This window comes from Mustela erminea, chromosome 19 (genome assembly GCF_009829155.1).
Source record: "Mustela erminea isolate mMusErm1 chromosome 19, mMusErm1.Pri, whole genome shotgun sequence".
Lineage (NCBI taxonomy): Eukaryota > Metazoa > Chordata > Mammalia > Carnivora > Mustelidae > Mustela > Mustela erminea.
Window position 1 is genome coordinate 43,090,669 of NC_045632.1, and position 14,812 is coordinate 43,105,480.

General features: G+C 48.5%; 3 protein-coding genes across 7 annotated transcripts in view; 1 reads left to right on the top strand and 2 right to left on the bottom strand.

Annotated features, from left to right (window-relative positions):
• Window positions 1–2,699: 2,699 nt before the first annotated feature.
• Window positions 2,700–6,526, bottom strand: DPEP2NB (DPEP2 neighbor). The gene is made up of 2 exons (XM_032326333.1): window positions 4,779–6,526; window positions 2,700–3,650 (listed from the first exon to the last, which is right to left on the bottom strand). The coding sequence occupies exons 1-2, from the start codon at window positions 4,843–4,845 to the stop codon at window positions 3,346–3,348; spliced, it is 372 nt and encodes a 123-aa protein (XP_032182224.1). The 5' UTR covers window positions 4,846–6,526; the 3' UTR covers window positions 2,700–3,345.
• Window positions 6,527–8,041: 1,515 nt separating this feature from the next.
• Window positions 8,042–9,906, bottom strand: DDX28 (DEAD-box helicase 28). The gene has a single exon (XM_032324909.1). It carries the CDS (start codon window positions 9,885–9,887, stop codon window positions 8,268–8,270), a length of 1,620 nt encoding a protein of 539 aa, XP_032180800.1. The 5' UTR covers window positions 9,888–9,906; the 3' UTR covers window positions 8,042–8,267.
• Window positions 9,903–14,812, top strand: part of DUS2 (dihydrouridine synthase 2) — a 51,735-nt gene continuing 46,825 nt past the window's right edge. For 2 of the 5 annotated variants that reach the window (XM_032324910.1, XM_032324916.1), the window contains exon 1: window positions 9,903–10,034. The gene's annotated coding sequence lies outside the window, so the exon portion shown is untranslated. Of the gene's footprint in view, window positions 10,035–12,781; window positions 12,858–14,034; window positions 14,058–14,110; window positions 14,567–14,812 lie in introns of those variants that run through there. The other 3 variants (XM_032324911.1, XM_032324915.1, XM_032324913.1) reach the window with 3 other exon arrangements.

A 14,812-nucleotide genomic window follows, 5' to 3' on the forward strand; every position in this document is an offset into this window, starting at 1 on the left:
GGTAGGTTTTTAACCAGTCTCATTTTCTAGGTGAGAAAATTGAGGTTCAGCTCAATGAAGCCGGCTGATGGAGCTGGAATCCGGAACCAGAATTCCCTTACTCTTAGATTTTTTTCAGTTTTGAGCCCTCTGATTCAGTTCTCCATCTCAGACCACTCTGGGTCCAAGGCAGTTACGCCAACTAACGGATGCCCTTTCTTGACCTCTGTGCCCCTCTGTCTGGAGACCTCCTTGAATCCACATCCAGAACACTGGGTAGGGGAATTCGTATTTTGGGGGGCAACTTGTGAGGACAGTGGAACTGAGTTTGTGGTGGAGGAATGTACTTAGCTTCCTGATGTCCAGGGCTCTCTGGGACCCCAGGCCAGAGCTACTCAGGAGTTTTTTTGTTTTGTTTTGTTTTTTAATCTCTTTGGGCATCCTCTCTGTGGGTACTCCAGGCCCTGAGGGGGAGAACTTTGGAGAATGACTACCAGCCATTTGGTAAGGTCTGTCCGGTCTGCTTCTGCACGTGCCACTCATCTCCTGTTCCCTACTGCCAGGCTCACCAAAGTTGGACTGGACTGGCCTTGTCTTCAGTGCGGCTTCATGGGACATAAGACAGCCATCTGGGGAAGCCAGCAGTGGCAGAGAGAGTGGGCTCCTGGCCCGAGGATGGAACCCGCCTTGAACATGGCTGAAGGGAAGGAAAGGTAGGGGGGCTAGCAGCTACACATGTTCTCATGGCCAAGTCCAACTGAGGTTCCATGGACTTAACTTCCAGCTGTTGCCTCTCTCACCAGGAGAGGGTTCAAGTCCTTCCCATCATCTCTTTGTCTAGATATTCTCTACTGATCATGTGCTGGAGCTGGCCCTGTGCTGGGGAATGCCATGAAGGGGCTGGACAAGTTTCCAGTTATCTACCACATCTTCTAACAGAGGCATCTGGGAGAATGGGCTGTGTGCACACCAGGTGCTGGGAACTAGCTCTGACCAAACATTTATGATGTGGCATATGTGATTTTTTTCAGTTAGCCTCAAGTTCAGACTTGTGGTCCCTTTGCTCGACCTAGCCTGCTTATCTCTGAGGCCTATCAGATTGGCAACAACAGGCTGTACATGGCACACCCTGCCTCAGAGCCCCCCTGTGTCTTGGAATTTGCTGACTGCATCCAAGGTGTCATTTCACTTGTATTTCCTATAAAATCAGAGTTATGGGAAAAATTTAAAACCACAGGTTTCCACATCCCACCCTAAAAATGTATTCAGTAGGACTGGTATATGTACTGGGGATCTCTAGATTTCCTGAGAGCCCAGGTTAAGTCTGTTGTCTCATGTTTGGGAATTGCCAACCTACCCGACTCCTCCAGGATCGCAGATCTTCCTAGGTCACACCAAGTATCAGAAAGCAGCCTGGGTCTAATCTCCAGCAGTGGGTAGTGGGAGTGTCTGCAGGAAGAGGCATTCGCTGTCTTTTGGGGGTTAATGAGATTTATAGTGGGAACTCCCCAGGGCCTGTGCCTCTTTCCTCTAATGTAGGTTAGGGAAACTTCTTATCAGGACCTTTCCCAACCTTGAAGGTCTGGAAGAGGAACAACACTCTTGCTGGTATGGCCCTCGAGGGTGAGTGTGCTGTTCGCAAGGTGAGGGGCTTCACCTGGGCCTGAGGGCTACAAGCTGCTGATGGTGCCCACTTTGGATCTGGGATGCTAAGGCAGGTAGACCTGGCACACAGGCCTGTACACACCCTGTCTTATTCCTTCTCTGCTGATCTTCCCCCACCCCCACTCCCTAGGACCAACAGTCCCCTTAACTGCTGAGCGAGACATTCCGCTGGTAACAGCCAGCTCCCCACTGCCATGGCATACAGTAGTCGGAATGATATTTTTAGCATCTATATCTGAGCATTTCACTACCCTGCTCAACTTCTTCCCGTGACTTCCCATCACACTTAAGATCCACATTCCTCACTGTGGCTGATGAGGCCTGCTGTGGGCTGGCCCATGCCTGCTTCTCCAACCACATCTTTTATTCTTGTCTTTTCCCTCTGGCCACACTGGCCTTTCAGTTGGTCCTAGAACAGGCCAGCCTCACTTCTGCCTCAGGATCTTTGCACTTGCCATTTCCTCCTCCAGTTCTTCACATCCTCACTGAGCTGTCCCCTCCTCAAAGAAGCCTCCCCTGACTACCTTGTGGAACCTAGCATGCCCCTCATCACTCTACCCTTTTATCCCATTTTACTTTTATTGCACTTACATTTGAAATTATATCCTTTGTCTCTTCCTTTAGTTTGTGGATGCCTTGAGGAGAGGGGCTTCTGTCATCTTTTTCACTAATACAGCCCGAGCAACTAGTAGGTACTCAATAAATATTTATGGAGTAAATGGATGGATGGGTGGATTAACAAAGTCTCCTCAGACCTGCCTCTTATCTTCTCACACACACACACTTACACTTGCGCGCGCACACACACGCATGCATGCACACGTGCACATGGAAAGGGAAGTTCTCATCAGGCTCTTGATTTCTTAAAGAACCCGTCCAGGTCCTGCCCTATCTGCACAGGTGTAGAGAGCCGCACCATTAGAAGCTGGACTTGGGTCCTTTTTGGAAGCAGAAGGTCTGACTACAGGTTCTGCATGTGGGAATGTACTTCCAGGGAAGAAAAGGGTTTGGGGCCTGGCCTTGGACAAGCTGGATTTCAAGTCAAATATGTTAGACAAAATCGTTTTATTGAACAGTCAGAAATCCCCCTGGGGCCAGAAAGGGCTGGAAATGAAGGAGCACATAAGCCTCAGTGGTGGTGACACCCAACTCTCTCCATTTTCTTCCTGCGCTGGGGAGTGGGTCTTCCTGGGTCTCTTTATTCGGCTTCCTGGAACTCCAGACAGGGGGCTCCCTGGGTAGACACAGATTGCTTTTTTCAGTTTCAAAAAGCCCGGCTCCTCTTAGTTTGTGTTGATGGCTGCTGGCAATGACTCAGGACAGGAGTCCATCTGATAGATGGGCCCCTGCTGATACCAGTCTGAACCCTCTCTCTGCTCTGGGATCCTTGTTGGCTCAAAAAATACAGACTTTTCTTTCTTCTTCCCAAGAAGGGACTCTGGAGTATTGAGCAGAGAAACAGAAGGTTTTCTTCCAGGCCAGTTTCAGCCCTGGGATGTTCAGAGCAGCCTCTCATTTCAAGCCTCAGTTCCTAAGACTCCTTGTCTATAGCCAGTTAGTATGGAAGGAGGCTCCTGGCCGACGAAAGCTCAGACAGAATGGCTCAGGTTCTAATCTCCAATGATGGGCAGTGGGGTTCACTGTAGGAAGAGGCATTAGCTGTCTTGGGTGGTTAAACATTTTCCCTCCCTGGAGAGTGGCTCAGCCAGCAAGCTTCTGTGGGGCCATCCTCCGGCCACCATGCTGCAATCGCCGAATTTTGGGGCTGGAGCAACCTAGGTCTTTATCCGACTCTGTCAGAGCTCGACGTCTCTTGGGAGCCCGGCTGGGAATTGGTTTCTCTGCTTCCACCTTTGCTGGGGTGGCCACAGGAGCATCCCCATAGGTCCGGTAGCCACCAACCAGGCAGTATGTCTCCCCATGCCAGCCCACTTGGGTTTCTCCACAACCTCGGTAGAGGACATGGTAGTGACCAGGTGTAGGAGGAGAAGTGGGAGCCACAGCTGCTGGAAGGAAAAATCAGATCTCATCAGCCTTTTCTGCTACAAACAGTGACCTGCCAGGACCTCCCTTCTCATGTCTCTCCCAGTTTCTGGCTGAAGCCCTTTAATCTGCTCTGTATCCAAAACACAGCCTTGGCCTATCACCTCTGTGAGTTCCCTAGAGAAGGAATATGGCTGCAGAAGTGATTCTTTGGAGCTTAGGGCAGCAGCAGGAGACCAGGAAATCTGTTCCCCGTTCTCAGAGGAAACCGTAGAACCTGAAAACAGTTGTCACCAGGATCCTTTCCATCCCTCCCTTCCACAGCAGAAAAAGCATTTCTTAAGGTCTGTCACTTCTGAGGCTTTAATGGAAAAACCTTTCAGATATTGGAAAAGTAATATAAATGGGCTAAAACCCCACCCACCTTGGCAACTCCTCTTGGGCCCCATTTCGTTGCCTTTTCCAACCACACTGACCTCTAGCCCTCTGATACTTTTACCTAGATTAGGAAAAGGCCAAATGTGCAGGCCGAGTGACCAGGAGCTTCAGAACCAGATTTTAGATAGGAAGTCTAGGCTCACGTCAACCTAACCTCCTAGGACACTATTTCGTCAGCTCTCTTGTCTTGTATCACTCATCTCTCTCCTTGACTCTTCTGTTCTTCCCACCAATATGACACCACCTTTCCCCAGTACTCAGCCACTCAGTCTGGGGTGGTCTCAGGGAACCCTTGTGCACGTTTATGCAACAGCACGGCGAAGCTGCCTGGCTTTGAAGTGGAGATTCACGAGGAGGCCTCAACGGTTCTTCCTCAACCTGCCCCATTTATCACTTGCGGACAAAAATTCACTTGACTTTTGCTAAGAGGCCAGCTGGAAAGGGTCAGAATGGAAGAAGCTTGTAGCCTAAAAGGAAAGGCTGCATTTGTAAACATTAGAAGCTTTCTGAACAGTTGCCCAAGGGATGACGTTTCACTCCTCGGCAGTGAGCAGGAACACTGTAAGTCCCTCAGGGGGCCCCAGGCCATTTGTCTTACTTACAGCTGGTTAAGTTCTGAGGTGTGGTGGGCAAGCCCAAAAGGAACATGTGGCAGCCAGGTGGAGTTGTGTGTATACCAGGGACTCTTGGACAGATGCCTGGCCTAAGCCTACCTGCTGTGCTGCCCTCCCAGGGGACAGAGGACAAGTTAGAATGAATATAGAAGATCCGGTCAGACATTCTCAGGCAACCAAACAGATTGGTATCCAGTAGAGAACTGGTAGGAAAGTTTCCCCGAGAGCACCACAGTCTGCGTAGTTACCCTGCCACGGAAACTGTGAGAAGGCCTGTGAGGTCATCACTACCCAGTGAGGTCACATAAGGAATCTGTGACTTGAGGGACAGGTTTCAGGCTCTCAGGGTTTTGTGGAGGAGAGCAGAGTAGAGGCAGAGAAGCACCTTGCTGGGGCCCTCACACTTCTCTCCCCAGCCTAGTGAAGTAAACACTCCCCGTGGAGCATACCTGTGAGCTGGCATAGTCCCGGGGACCGAAAAGGGCAAGGGAAACCCACATTCTGCGATGGGCTTGAGTGGCAAGGTTAACCTAAGAGACAGCTAGTTTGTACGGCACTGACCCTAAGTATTCAACAGCTGGAGAGGCAGAGATTTGTGTAGAAGGCTCTTTGGCAGTGGGTCTGAAGGATAAGTTAGATTTGGACCCAGGGAGCGGAGATGAAGACGTTCCAGCTGGGAAAATAAAAGCAAAGACAAGCTCTTCTTGAACTTGTCCTGCTCCAAATGTAAATTCATAGAACCCTCACATTTTTATAACTGAGGACTCGATAAACCAAGAGGTTAAGGGGGACTATGCAAGGTTGCATAAGTAGTGGAGAAGTGCTCTGCTCTATGGTAGGGCTTCAAGTCGGACTCTGAATTTGTACCTGATATGAATGTGAGGACAAGCTCATCACATTTCAAAGTGACACTGGGAGAAAGGTTAAAGGTGCTCCAAGGCAAAATGAGGGTCCTGAATGGCTTCACAAAGTGGGAATGATGGGCCCACTTTAGTATAAAATTCAAAACAAATTCATGGCAAAAAGACAATACAAAATGACAATTTAATTATTACATTCACCTCTCCCCACAAAAAGCAAATACTGTAGTAACAGTCCTACCACTGACAGGAGCAAGTGTGGGCTCAGCAGAAGTGTGGGTGAAAAACATGGTCAAACTGAAGAGACGTTACAAAAGCTGATTGGGTCCTACTCAGAGGTGGAGGAAATAGACAGCTCTGCCCTTAGCCTGATCAGGCCCACAGGAAAGAACCATATTTGGGGCAGCCTTGGATATAGTGCAGCCAAGAACCTCCTAGCAATGAGAGATGAACTTCCTTAGGAGGGGACCCCCCTCTTGCTGACCTTGAATATACAAAGATGGGATGCTTGTTTCCCAGGGCAGTTGCAAAGGGGATGTGTCCTGGAGGTAGAAAATGACAGGACTACTATTTGAGAGGTTGGGCAACCCTGGTTGAGAACCACATCATCTTCTTTCTATTCCAGGGTTGCCTGAATTAATGTGGTGTGTGTTAGAGGACACAGGAAGTCAGGCCTGATTAGAGTGGACTGCCCTTGGGGAGAGCTAGGAGGAAAAGTGTGAAGGGGAGAACCGTGGAGGAGATTGTTTCTGGTAGGTGGGCCAGCAGAAGACCACTTAGATTCTCCCAAGGCTCCAGAGAGATTATTTGTCTGAAAACATCATTCTGACTTGGAAAGGTTACTGAAGGCTTATCGGGACATGGCTGCATCTCTGGGGAAGGCAGAAGAGAATAGACAAATGGTTGAGTTCAGGAATCTGTAATTTTTTAAAGATTTTATTGGACAGACAGAGATCACAAGTAGGCAAAGAGGCAGGTGGGGGGGGGGAATAGGCTCCCTGCCAAGCAGAGCCCGATACAGGACTCGATCCTAGGACCCTGAGATCATGACCTGAGTGGAAGGCAGACGCTTAACCCACTGAGCCACCCAGGCATCCCTGTAATTTTCTTTTTTTAGGATTTTATTTTTAAATAATCTCCATATCCCTCATGGGCCTTGAACTCATAGTCCAGAGACTGAATCACACACTCTACAGACTGAGGCAGCCAGGTGGCCCTGGAATCTATTTTTAACAGTACTGCCAGAGTGATCCATGGATAGAGTTACCAAATTATTGTCCAAACTGGGTTGCTTTTGAGAGTCAAAGTGAGCAATGTTGAAAGTTGGTATAAAACTCAACCCTTAGTGCAGGTAGACTAGATTCTGTCATATTTGTACGATTTTGAGTAAGTTCTTTTAACCCCCTGAGCCTCAAACTTTTTCATATGAAAAAAAGAGCTATGATTGTGCATTTAGTACAATATTCTCTCCTGGCAGATTGCCCCGTGCCCATTTCTTTTCTCTGCAACCTCATTATTTTCAGTGTGCAAGTATTTTGTTTTGTGGAGTATTTGACTCTCAACTGTGCATTACTTTAGGCTTATAGAATGATGCAGAAACTGGAACCTAGCAGAGGTTCCATGAAGCAGAGAATGCTATATGCTTATTTTGCCAGTTTTGTAAAAAGTTTCTCTTTTCTCTTCCCCTGCCATAAGAGATGAGAAAGAAGGTAGAGCCTGGAAATGCACACCAATACTTCTGTGTCAGTCTGTCTGTCTTCTCTTCCTCTGCCAGTATGTCCCAGAGAGAGTTCACCAAGAATACCCAAGCTTGCCATGGGCACTGTTGAAGAAAATCTCTCTGCTAGTCACATCCCCTTTCTCTGGGATGCTTAATGGATGTTTTGGGGGGCAAGAAATAAAATCTGTTTACTAATTGAACAGCAATGGAATGGGACACCTTGGTGGCTCAGTTGGTTGGGCGTCTGCCTTTGGCTCCAGTCATGATCTTAGGGTCCTGGGATCAAGCCCCACATCAGGCTCCCTGCTCAGTGGGGAGTCTGCTTCTCCCTCTCTGCTCATGCTTGCTCTCTCAAATGAATAAAAACGTCAAAAAATAATAAAAATAGAGGCACCTGGGTGGCCCAGTGGGCTAAATAAAGCCTCTGCCTTCTGCTCAGGTCCATGGTCCCAGGGTCCTGGGATCGAGCCCCGAATCAGATTCTCTGCTCAGCGGGGAGCCTGCTTCCCCCGCTCTCTGCCTGCTTCTCTGCCTACTTGTGATCTCTGTCTGTCAAATAAATAAATAAAAAAATCCTGAAAAAGAAAAAAGAGATTCTTCTAAAAAAAATAAAAATAAGAAATAATAAAAATAATAAAAAAACAGCAATGGAAGTGCCTCGGTCCCAGATGTGTTGTTTGGAGCGTAAATCTTCTCACAATCCAATGAATTCTACCCCAGTGGTAACTATTATTAGAAGAGCCCCATAAATACATCATTTACTGTTTGGAATTATGACATAATACAATGTCAAAAATCTACTTTATTTTTCAGAACTCATGTGAAAGACTACAAAGAACCATGCTCACTCTGCAGTGCTGGCCCATCTACCTTTGGAAGCCAGAAACAGCTCACCAGGCCTTCGGAGAGGTGACTGGCTGCCCAGTGCATCCTACTGACAACTGTGCTCACCCACCAGGACAAAGGGAAGGATTCCTATTAATGGCATCACATTTAAGCTGGCTGCCATCAGATTTGCTGGGGCAAAGGCTCGCTCACTGAGGACCCAATTCCTGGAAGACTTCTCCTCCGGCGCGCTGCCAGCTCAATCTTCTGAACCAGGTTTACATCCCAGGGATGGGTCACAAAGCTGATGACGGTGCCAGGCACTTCGCTTCCTACACGGCCCACCCTACCAGCTCTGTGGATGTAGTCTTGCAGGGTGAGAGGGAAATCATAATTGACAACTAGCTCTACATGGGTGCTGTCCAGGCCCCGAGAGGCTATGTCTGTGCAGAGGAGTATGTCTTGGGAGCCCTCCTGGAAGCACTGGAAGATGCCTGCCCTCATTGAGGCTGGCATTTGTCCCTGCAGCCTTAGGTGTTGGATTTTGTGGTCATCCAGAATATATCCCAGCCAATTCACAGTGCTGGAGCTATTACAAAACACCAGAACAGTTCCCGAGTGGCTAGACCTGTATGCTTTGTCATGCTGCTTGAGAATCTGCACCAACTCAGTCACCTTCTCTGCTCCCTTCAGCCTCATAAATGTCTGTCTAACATGAGGCATGATGCAGTGGAGCTTAGAGCTGGTGATGGTGGTTAGAGAGTCTGGGCTGGCAACTTTACTTAGCAGTTGGCCTACACCTTCAGGAAATGTGGCCCCCACCAGCACTAACTGAGCTTTGGGATTGAAGGGGTCTTTTAAGTCAGCAGAATCTTCTGCTATATGGCTCTTCTCCAAGATATAGTCCACTAGTTCCAGGAAGCTTTCATCCAATAGTGTGTCTGCCTCATCCAACACCAAGTAGGAGAGCTGCCTCAGGGTGATCAGTTGACCTTTCAGGGCCTTCCACAGAGCTCCTGGAGTGGCCACTAGTACATCTACTGAGGGTTGTTTGGACAGTTGCAGCCGGATCCTACTCATGCCACGGCCTCCCTCTAGCTCCCGCACGTGGAGGCCCAAGGAGACGCCCAAGGGCTGGGCCACCGCCCGCACCTGTTCGGCTAATTCTCGCGAAGGCACAAGGACCAGGCCTCGAGGAGCTGGTATACTGTGCGAATCCAAGGTTGGCCGGCCCAAGAGCCGCTGAAGCAGAGGTAGTAGGTATCCAAGAGTCTTGCCACTGCCGGTTTCCGCAGCGCAAAGGATGTGGCGGCCGCGAAGTAGAGGGGGTATGGTGCGCGACTGCACGGTTGTAGGCCGAACGACTTCGGGAGCTGCCTCCTGTAGTGCATGCAGCACGCGGGGTTCCAGACCAAGAGCCGCGAAGCTGCCCTCGGATGGGGAGTCCCGCAGCGCTGGTACCTCATGTTGCGCTCGCTCGATAGAGAAGTAGTCCCTGCGGGAGCGCCGATTCTTCCAACCTCGCGAAGCTAGTGGCGCGCGCTCCCAACGGCCCAGCGTGAGGCGCGCCGGCTGGTTCAACTCTGGCCGCCGCGCCGAGATCAGCAGCCGGCCAGGTCGCGCCAGCACCAGCCGCGGGGAACTCCGTCCGCTTTGCCGCTGTTCCTGCCGCAGCTGCAGAGCCCGCGGGATGCGAACTACTGGCAGGGGCTCGTCCGGACCGCGGACCGCTAGGTCCCGTCGAGGTGCCAAAAGCAACCGAACCGTGAGCCGCAGCACCCGCGGCGGCCGCGCCAGAGCCATAGTGCCTTGGTGTGCGAGAGGCGCATGGCAATGACGTCACGGGCGCGCAAGGCCTCGAGGACGGTGTCTGGCACGGCTCAGCAAGGCTCGTGGAGTTGGCGAACCCTGAGGAAGGAGGGAGAGTCTGCAAAGTTCAACTGCGGCGAGGTCTGTAGGTCCGAACAGGGGTTGGCGACATCCAGACCCGGTCCAACCTTGGGGAGACGGGCTCGATGAAGGCAGCCTCTGGGGTCCGGCGCTACGCGGCGGTGGGGGCCTGGTCTTATGGACGGGGGGCGGAGGGCTTTTGGCGATTGGGTGTCCGAGCCTTGCCATACTCCTTTATCGCTCCCACCGCTTCCTTATGGCTTGTCAGTGGAGGTCTCCTCCCGTAAATTCCGAGGGTGCGGTGGTGTTTTCCCAGATGTGGTCCCCGTGCAAGGTCTGGTGGTAAATGTTTATTGAGAGTCTGAATGTATGGTCAGGCCTGGGGGAGAAGACAAGGGCCAGGTGTCTTAGCTCTAGGTACCTCCCCCTCCTCCACCCCGCTTCCCTCTGATGGCCTGTGAAGTGGAAAGTAAGATTTTAAGGCTTTATATCAAGCAGACCTTTCTCTTTGTACCCCCCCTTTTTTCTTTCTTTTTAATTAAAAGTGTTTTTGTTTGTTTGTTTTAAGATTTTTATTTATTTATTTTACAGACCGAGATCACAAGTAGACAGAGAGGCAGGCAGAGAGAGGGGAAGGGAAGCAGGCTCCGTGCTTAGCAGAGAACCGGATACGGGGCTTGATTCCAGGATCCTGGGATCATGACCTGAGCCGGAGGCAGAGGCTTTAACCCTCTGAGCCACCCAGGCGCCCCTTTTCCTCCCTTTTCAGCTGAGATTCACTCTCCATTCTGTTGCCTCCCCTGCCCACTTTTCATCCTGAAGCTACCATTCTTGTAGTACACTCACCTCCACTGGCTTCTCAGATACCTAAATTGTTTAAATAGTGGTGAGAAAGGCCCTTCTAATCTACTGAGTGATCAGATATGTGAGGCTTGCCTCACATAGCCCTGGTCAGACAGAATATTTTACTTGAATTCAGATGTTCAGGTTGCCAAAAAACGCCTTATCTTTTTCTGATTGACTGACTTCTCTTAGCATTATACCCTCTAAATCCATCCATGTTGTTGGAAATGGCAAGATTTCATTCTTTTTTTTTTTTTTAAAGATTTTATTTATTTATTTGACAGACAGAGATCAGAAGTAGGCAGAGAGGCAGGCAGAGAGAGAGAGGGAAGCAGGCTCCCTGCTGAGCTGAGAGCCCGACTCGGGGCTCGATCCCAGGACCCTGAGATCATGACCCGAGCCGAAGGCAGCGGCTTAACCCACTGAGCCATCCAGGCGCCCCTCATTCTTTTTTAAATAGTTAATATTCCAGTGTGTGTGCATATACCACCTCTCCTTTATCCATTCATCTATCAAGGGACACTTGGGTTCCCTCTATAATTTAACTGTTGTAAACAATGCTGCAATAAACATAGGGATGCATATATTTTTTTTACTTCATGTTTTCATATTCTCTGCATGAATACCTAGTACTGGAATTGCTGGATCATATGTCAATTCTGTTTTTAATTTTTTGGGAAACTTTCATACTGTTTCCACAGTGGGTACTCCAGTTTTAATTTCCACCAACAGTGCAGGAGGGTTCTTTTTTCCTCCACGTCCTCACCAATGCATGTTGTTCCCCAAAAGATAAATACTTCTAAAGTTTCAAATGCCATTTTGATACATAAGTAGACTTTCTGGAAAGTTACCATTAAACCATCAGAGGAGAGTTTTGAGTAGTGACAGATGAAGAGTCATTGGATAGAGCAGTGGCTCTCAAGTGAGGGTGACTTTGCCCCTGCCCCACCCCGAGACATTTGACAGAGTTTGGAGACATTTTCATATTTTATTTTTTTAAAGATTTCATTTATTTATTTGTCAGAGAGAGTACAAACAGCTGGAGTGGCATGCAAAGCAGGCAGAGGGAGACACAGACTCCCAGCTGAGCAAGGAGCCCAGTGTGGGACTCAGTCCCAGGATCCTGGGATCATGACCTGAGCTGAAGGCAGCCGCTTAACTGACTGAGCCACCCAGGCATCCTGAGCATGGAGACATTTTAGTTGTCACATCTGGGAAGGTGCTACTGGCATCTAGTGTGCAGAGGCCAGGGATGTTGCTCAACATTGTACAATGCGCAGGAAAGCCCCCAACAAAAAGGATTATCTGGCCCAATAGGTGGACAGTGTGTTGTTGAGAAGCCCTGCACAGAGCATGAGGACTGAAGAGTGGCTGAGGTTACAAGTACTTTTACTACAGGTAGTCGTGTTTGACAAGCTCTTTCACTGGCTCTTCCTCACCCTCAGAATCTGTAGCAAGTATATTGATGCCATTGCTTGCTTTGACCTTGGGATTAGGAATGTTGGAGGCCCCGTAGGTCATATAATTCAAGGGAGTGAAGCTGGAGAAGAGAAATTTAGAGAGAACAAGACCATCCTTATGGATCTGGGGAATGTGCCAAATGGAAGAGAGATGAGGTGTGCTGTGGGGTGTACTACTCCAGAAGGCAGAACAGGGACTCGTAAGTAATAGGCAGATGCTAAATTTGATAATAAAGAACTGCTGTAACAACTAGAATTGCCCAGATCTGTCTTGAGGGTGCTGAGTTTTCTATCATTGAAAAGTTTATATCCAGGCCAGATGACTGCTGGTTGGCAATATGGTAGAGGGGAGTTGATACAAAGGACACTCTAAGATATTGTGATTCTATACTACTTCTATGATTCTTTTCAAGAACTCAGGGCTCCTTGTTCCTTATCTATGCAGCTTCCTGGACATCTGACTCAACAGATTTTATCCATTTACATGTGCCACTGTTTTTTCAGATAAAAACAAACTCTTACTTTGCACCAACCCAGAACAGATACACTGAAGGAATTATCAGAAAAGAATAATACATTGGGGGGCGCCTGGGTGGCTCAGTGGGTTAAAGCCTCTGCCTTCAGCTCAGGTCATGATCCCAGGGTCCTGGGATCGAGCCCCGCATCGGGCTTTCTGCTCAGCAGGGAGCCTGCTTCCTCCTTCTCTCTCTCTGCCTGCCTCTCAGCCTACTTGTAATCTCTGCCTGTCAAATAAATAAATAAAATCTTCAAAAAAAAAAAAAAAAAAAAAAGAATAATACATTGGTATGTACTTGCATTTGGGTTCTGCCCAAATATTTGGGGGCAGGGAAGCTAGTTAATATATGGCTGCTTTCTCACATGCTCAAACCCTGACAATATGATTAATTCAAAATCTCATAAGGGTTGGAATCTGTCTGAGCCATTCTCTGCTCATGGTCCTTAATTTCTTTTTGTCAGTTCATCAGCCACTAAATAAGGCTCCTCTCTTTTCCTTCTGCTCACTTCGAGTAACCTCTAGTTGTTATTGAGATACATGTATATTACAGTGCTTTAGAAATAAGAAAGTTTTACTTATTGTAGAAAGAATGTAAGCTCCTAAGAGCAGAGGTCTAACTGGTAGTATTTTTTCCCAGGGCTGCCATGGTAACTCACATTATCTGGTTACTCTGTAAGTTTTTTTTGTTTTTTTTTTTTTAAGATTTTTGTTTATTTATTTGACAGAGAGCGCAAGTAGGCAGAGCTGCAGGCAGACGGAGAGAAGCGGGCTCTCTGCTGAGCAGAGAGCCCAACATGGGGCTCTCTCCCAGGGCTCTGGGATCATGACCCAGCCGAGGGTAGCCGCTTAACTGACTCTATGAGTTTTAAACAGATGCCCTTAGATCTCAGGTGATAATGGTACAGTCATTCTTGCATTCATTTATTCATTGAGTAAATGTTTCCTGAGCACCATGCATGTGCTGGGTACTGTTCAGACAGACAGTGAGAAAAACAGGTAAAATTCCTGCCCTAGTGGAGTTTACATTCTGATTTAACTGGTTTGGCGGGGGGAGGGGTAATACCTGGACTTTGTTTTTTGTTGTTGTTTTTTAAAAAATATTTTATTTATTTATTTGACAGACAGAGATCACAAGTGGGCAGAGAGAGACCGGGGGATGCAGGCTCCTTGCCGAGCAGAGAGCCTGATGCGGGGCTCGATCCCAGGACCCTGGTATCTTGACCTGAGCCGAAGGCAGAGGCTTTAACCCACTGAGCCACCCAGGTGCCCTGACATTGGTGTTTTTTTAAAGCCTTTCTAGATGATTCTAATGTGCCACCGTGTTTGAGAATCACAGTTATAAACAAAACACTTTGGGAATTGCGAGGCACTGCAAAAATAAAAAGTGGCTGTTAGTATTCCCTCCCTGTTCCTTCATTACCCTGCCTGCATCAGGACTGTTGTGCAAGTGCTGGCCATTCTCTTATCAGCCCATGTCATTATGTGCCTACATCATTTCACCCTCTTTCTAACCCATTTCCTTGTCTCCTTCCGGTCTTTCACTCTCCAGCCCATCATCTATTTTCTGAATGATCTTGCTAAAGCCCAGCCATGGCCTTGTCACCCCTTGACGCAAAAGCTGTTAGAGGATGTGTGTGGCCTACAGCTCATCTCCTCATCATCTCCAGAATCTGCCCCCCACTTCATCTCCTGCTGCTTTCTTACCTGAGTCTTGTTCACTCAAGTGATGGCTCTTATGCAAGTTGCATAAAGGGCTCGCAGTCCTTCACTTGGTAAGCAAGGGAGTGGGGTAGTCATTTGTCTGCTCTAACCAAACGAGGTATGGCAAGGCACTTGAAGTGCTCTGTGATAGAGCACATTTGTCTGCGATAGAGCCCTTCTGTGGCTGAAGCATGGGTCATATTGTGGTTCTCACTGCCACTTGACCTGTTAACTTCTTTCCACAACAAACCCTAACACTTATGCTAGATTGTGTTTTCTGTGCTCTGTGACAAAGACCTGGTGATAAGCAAGATGCA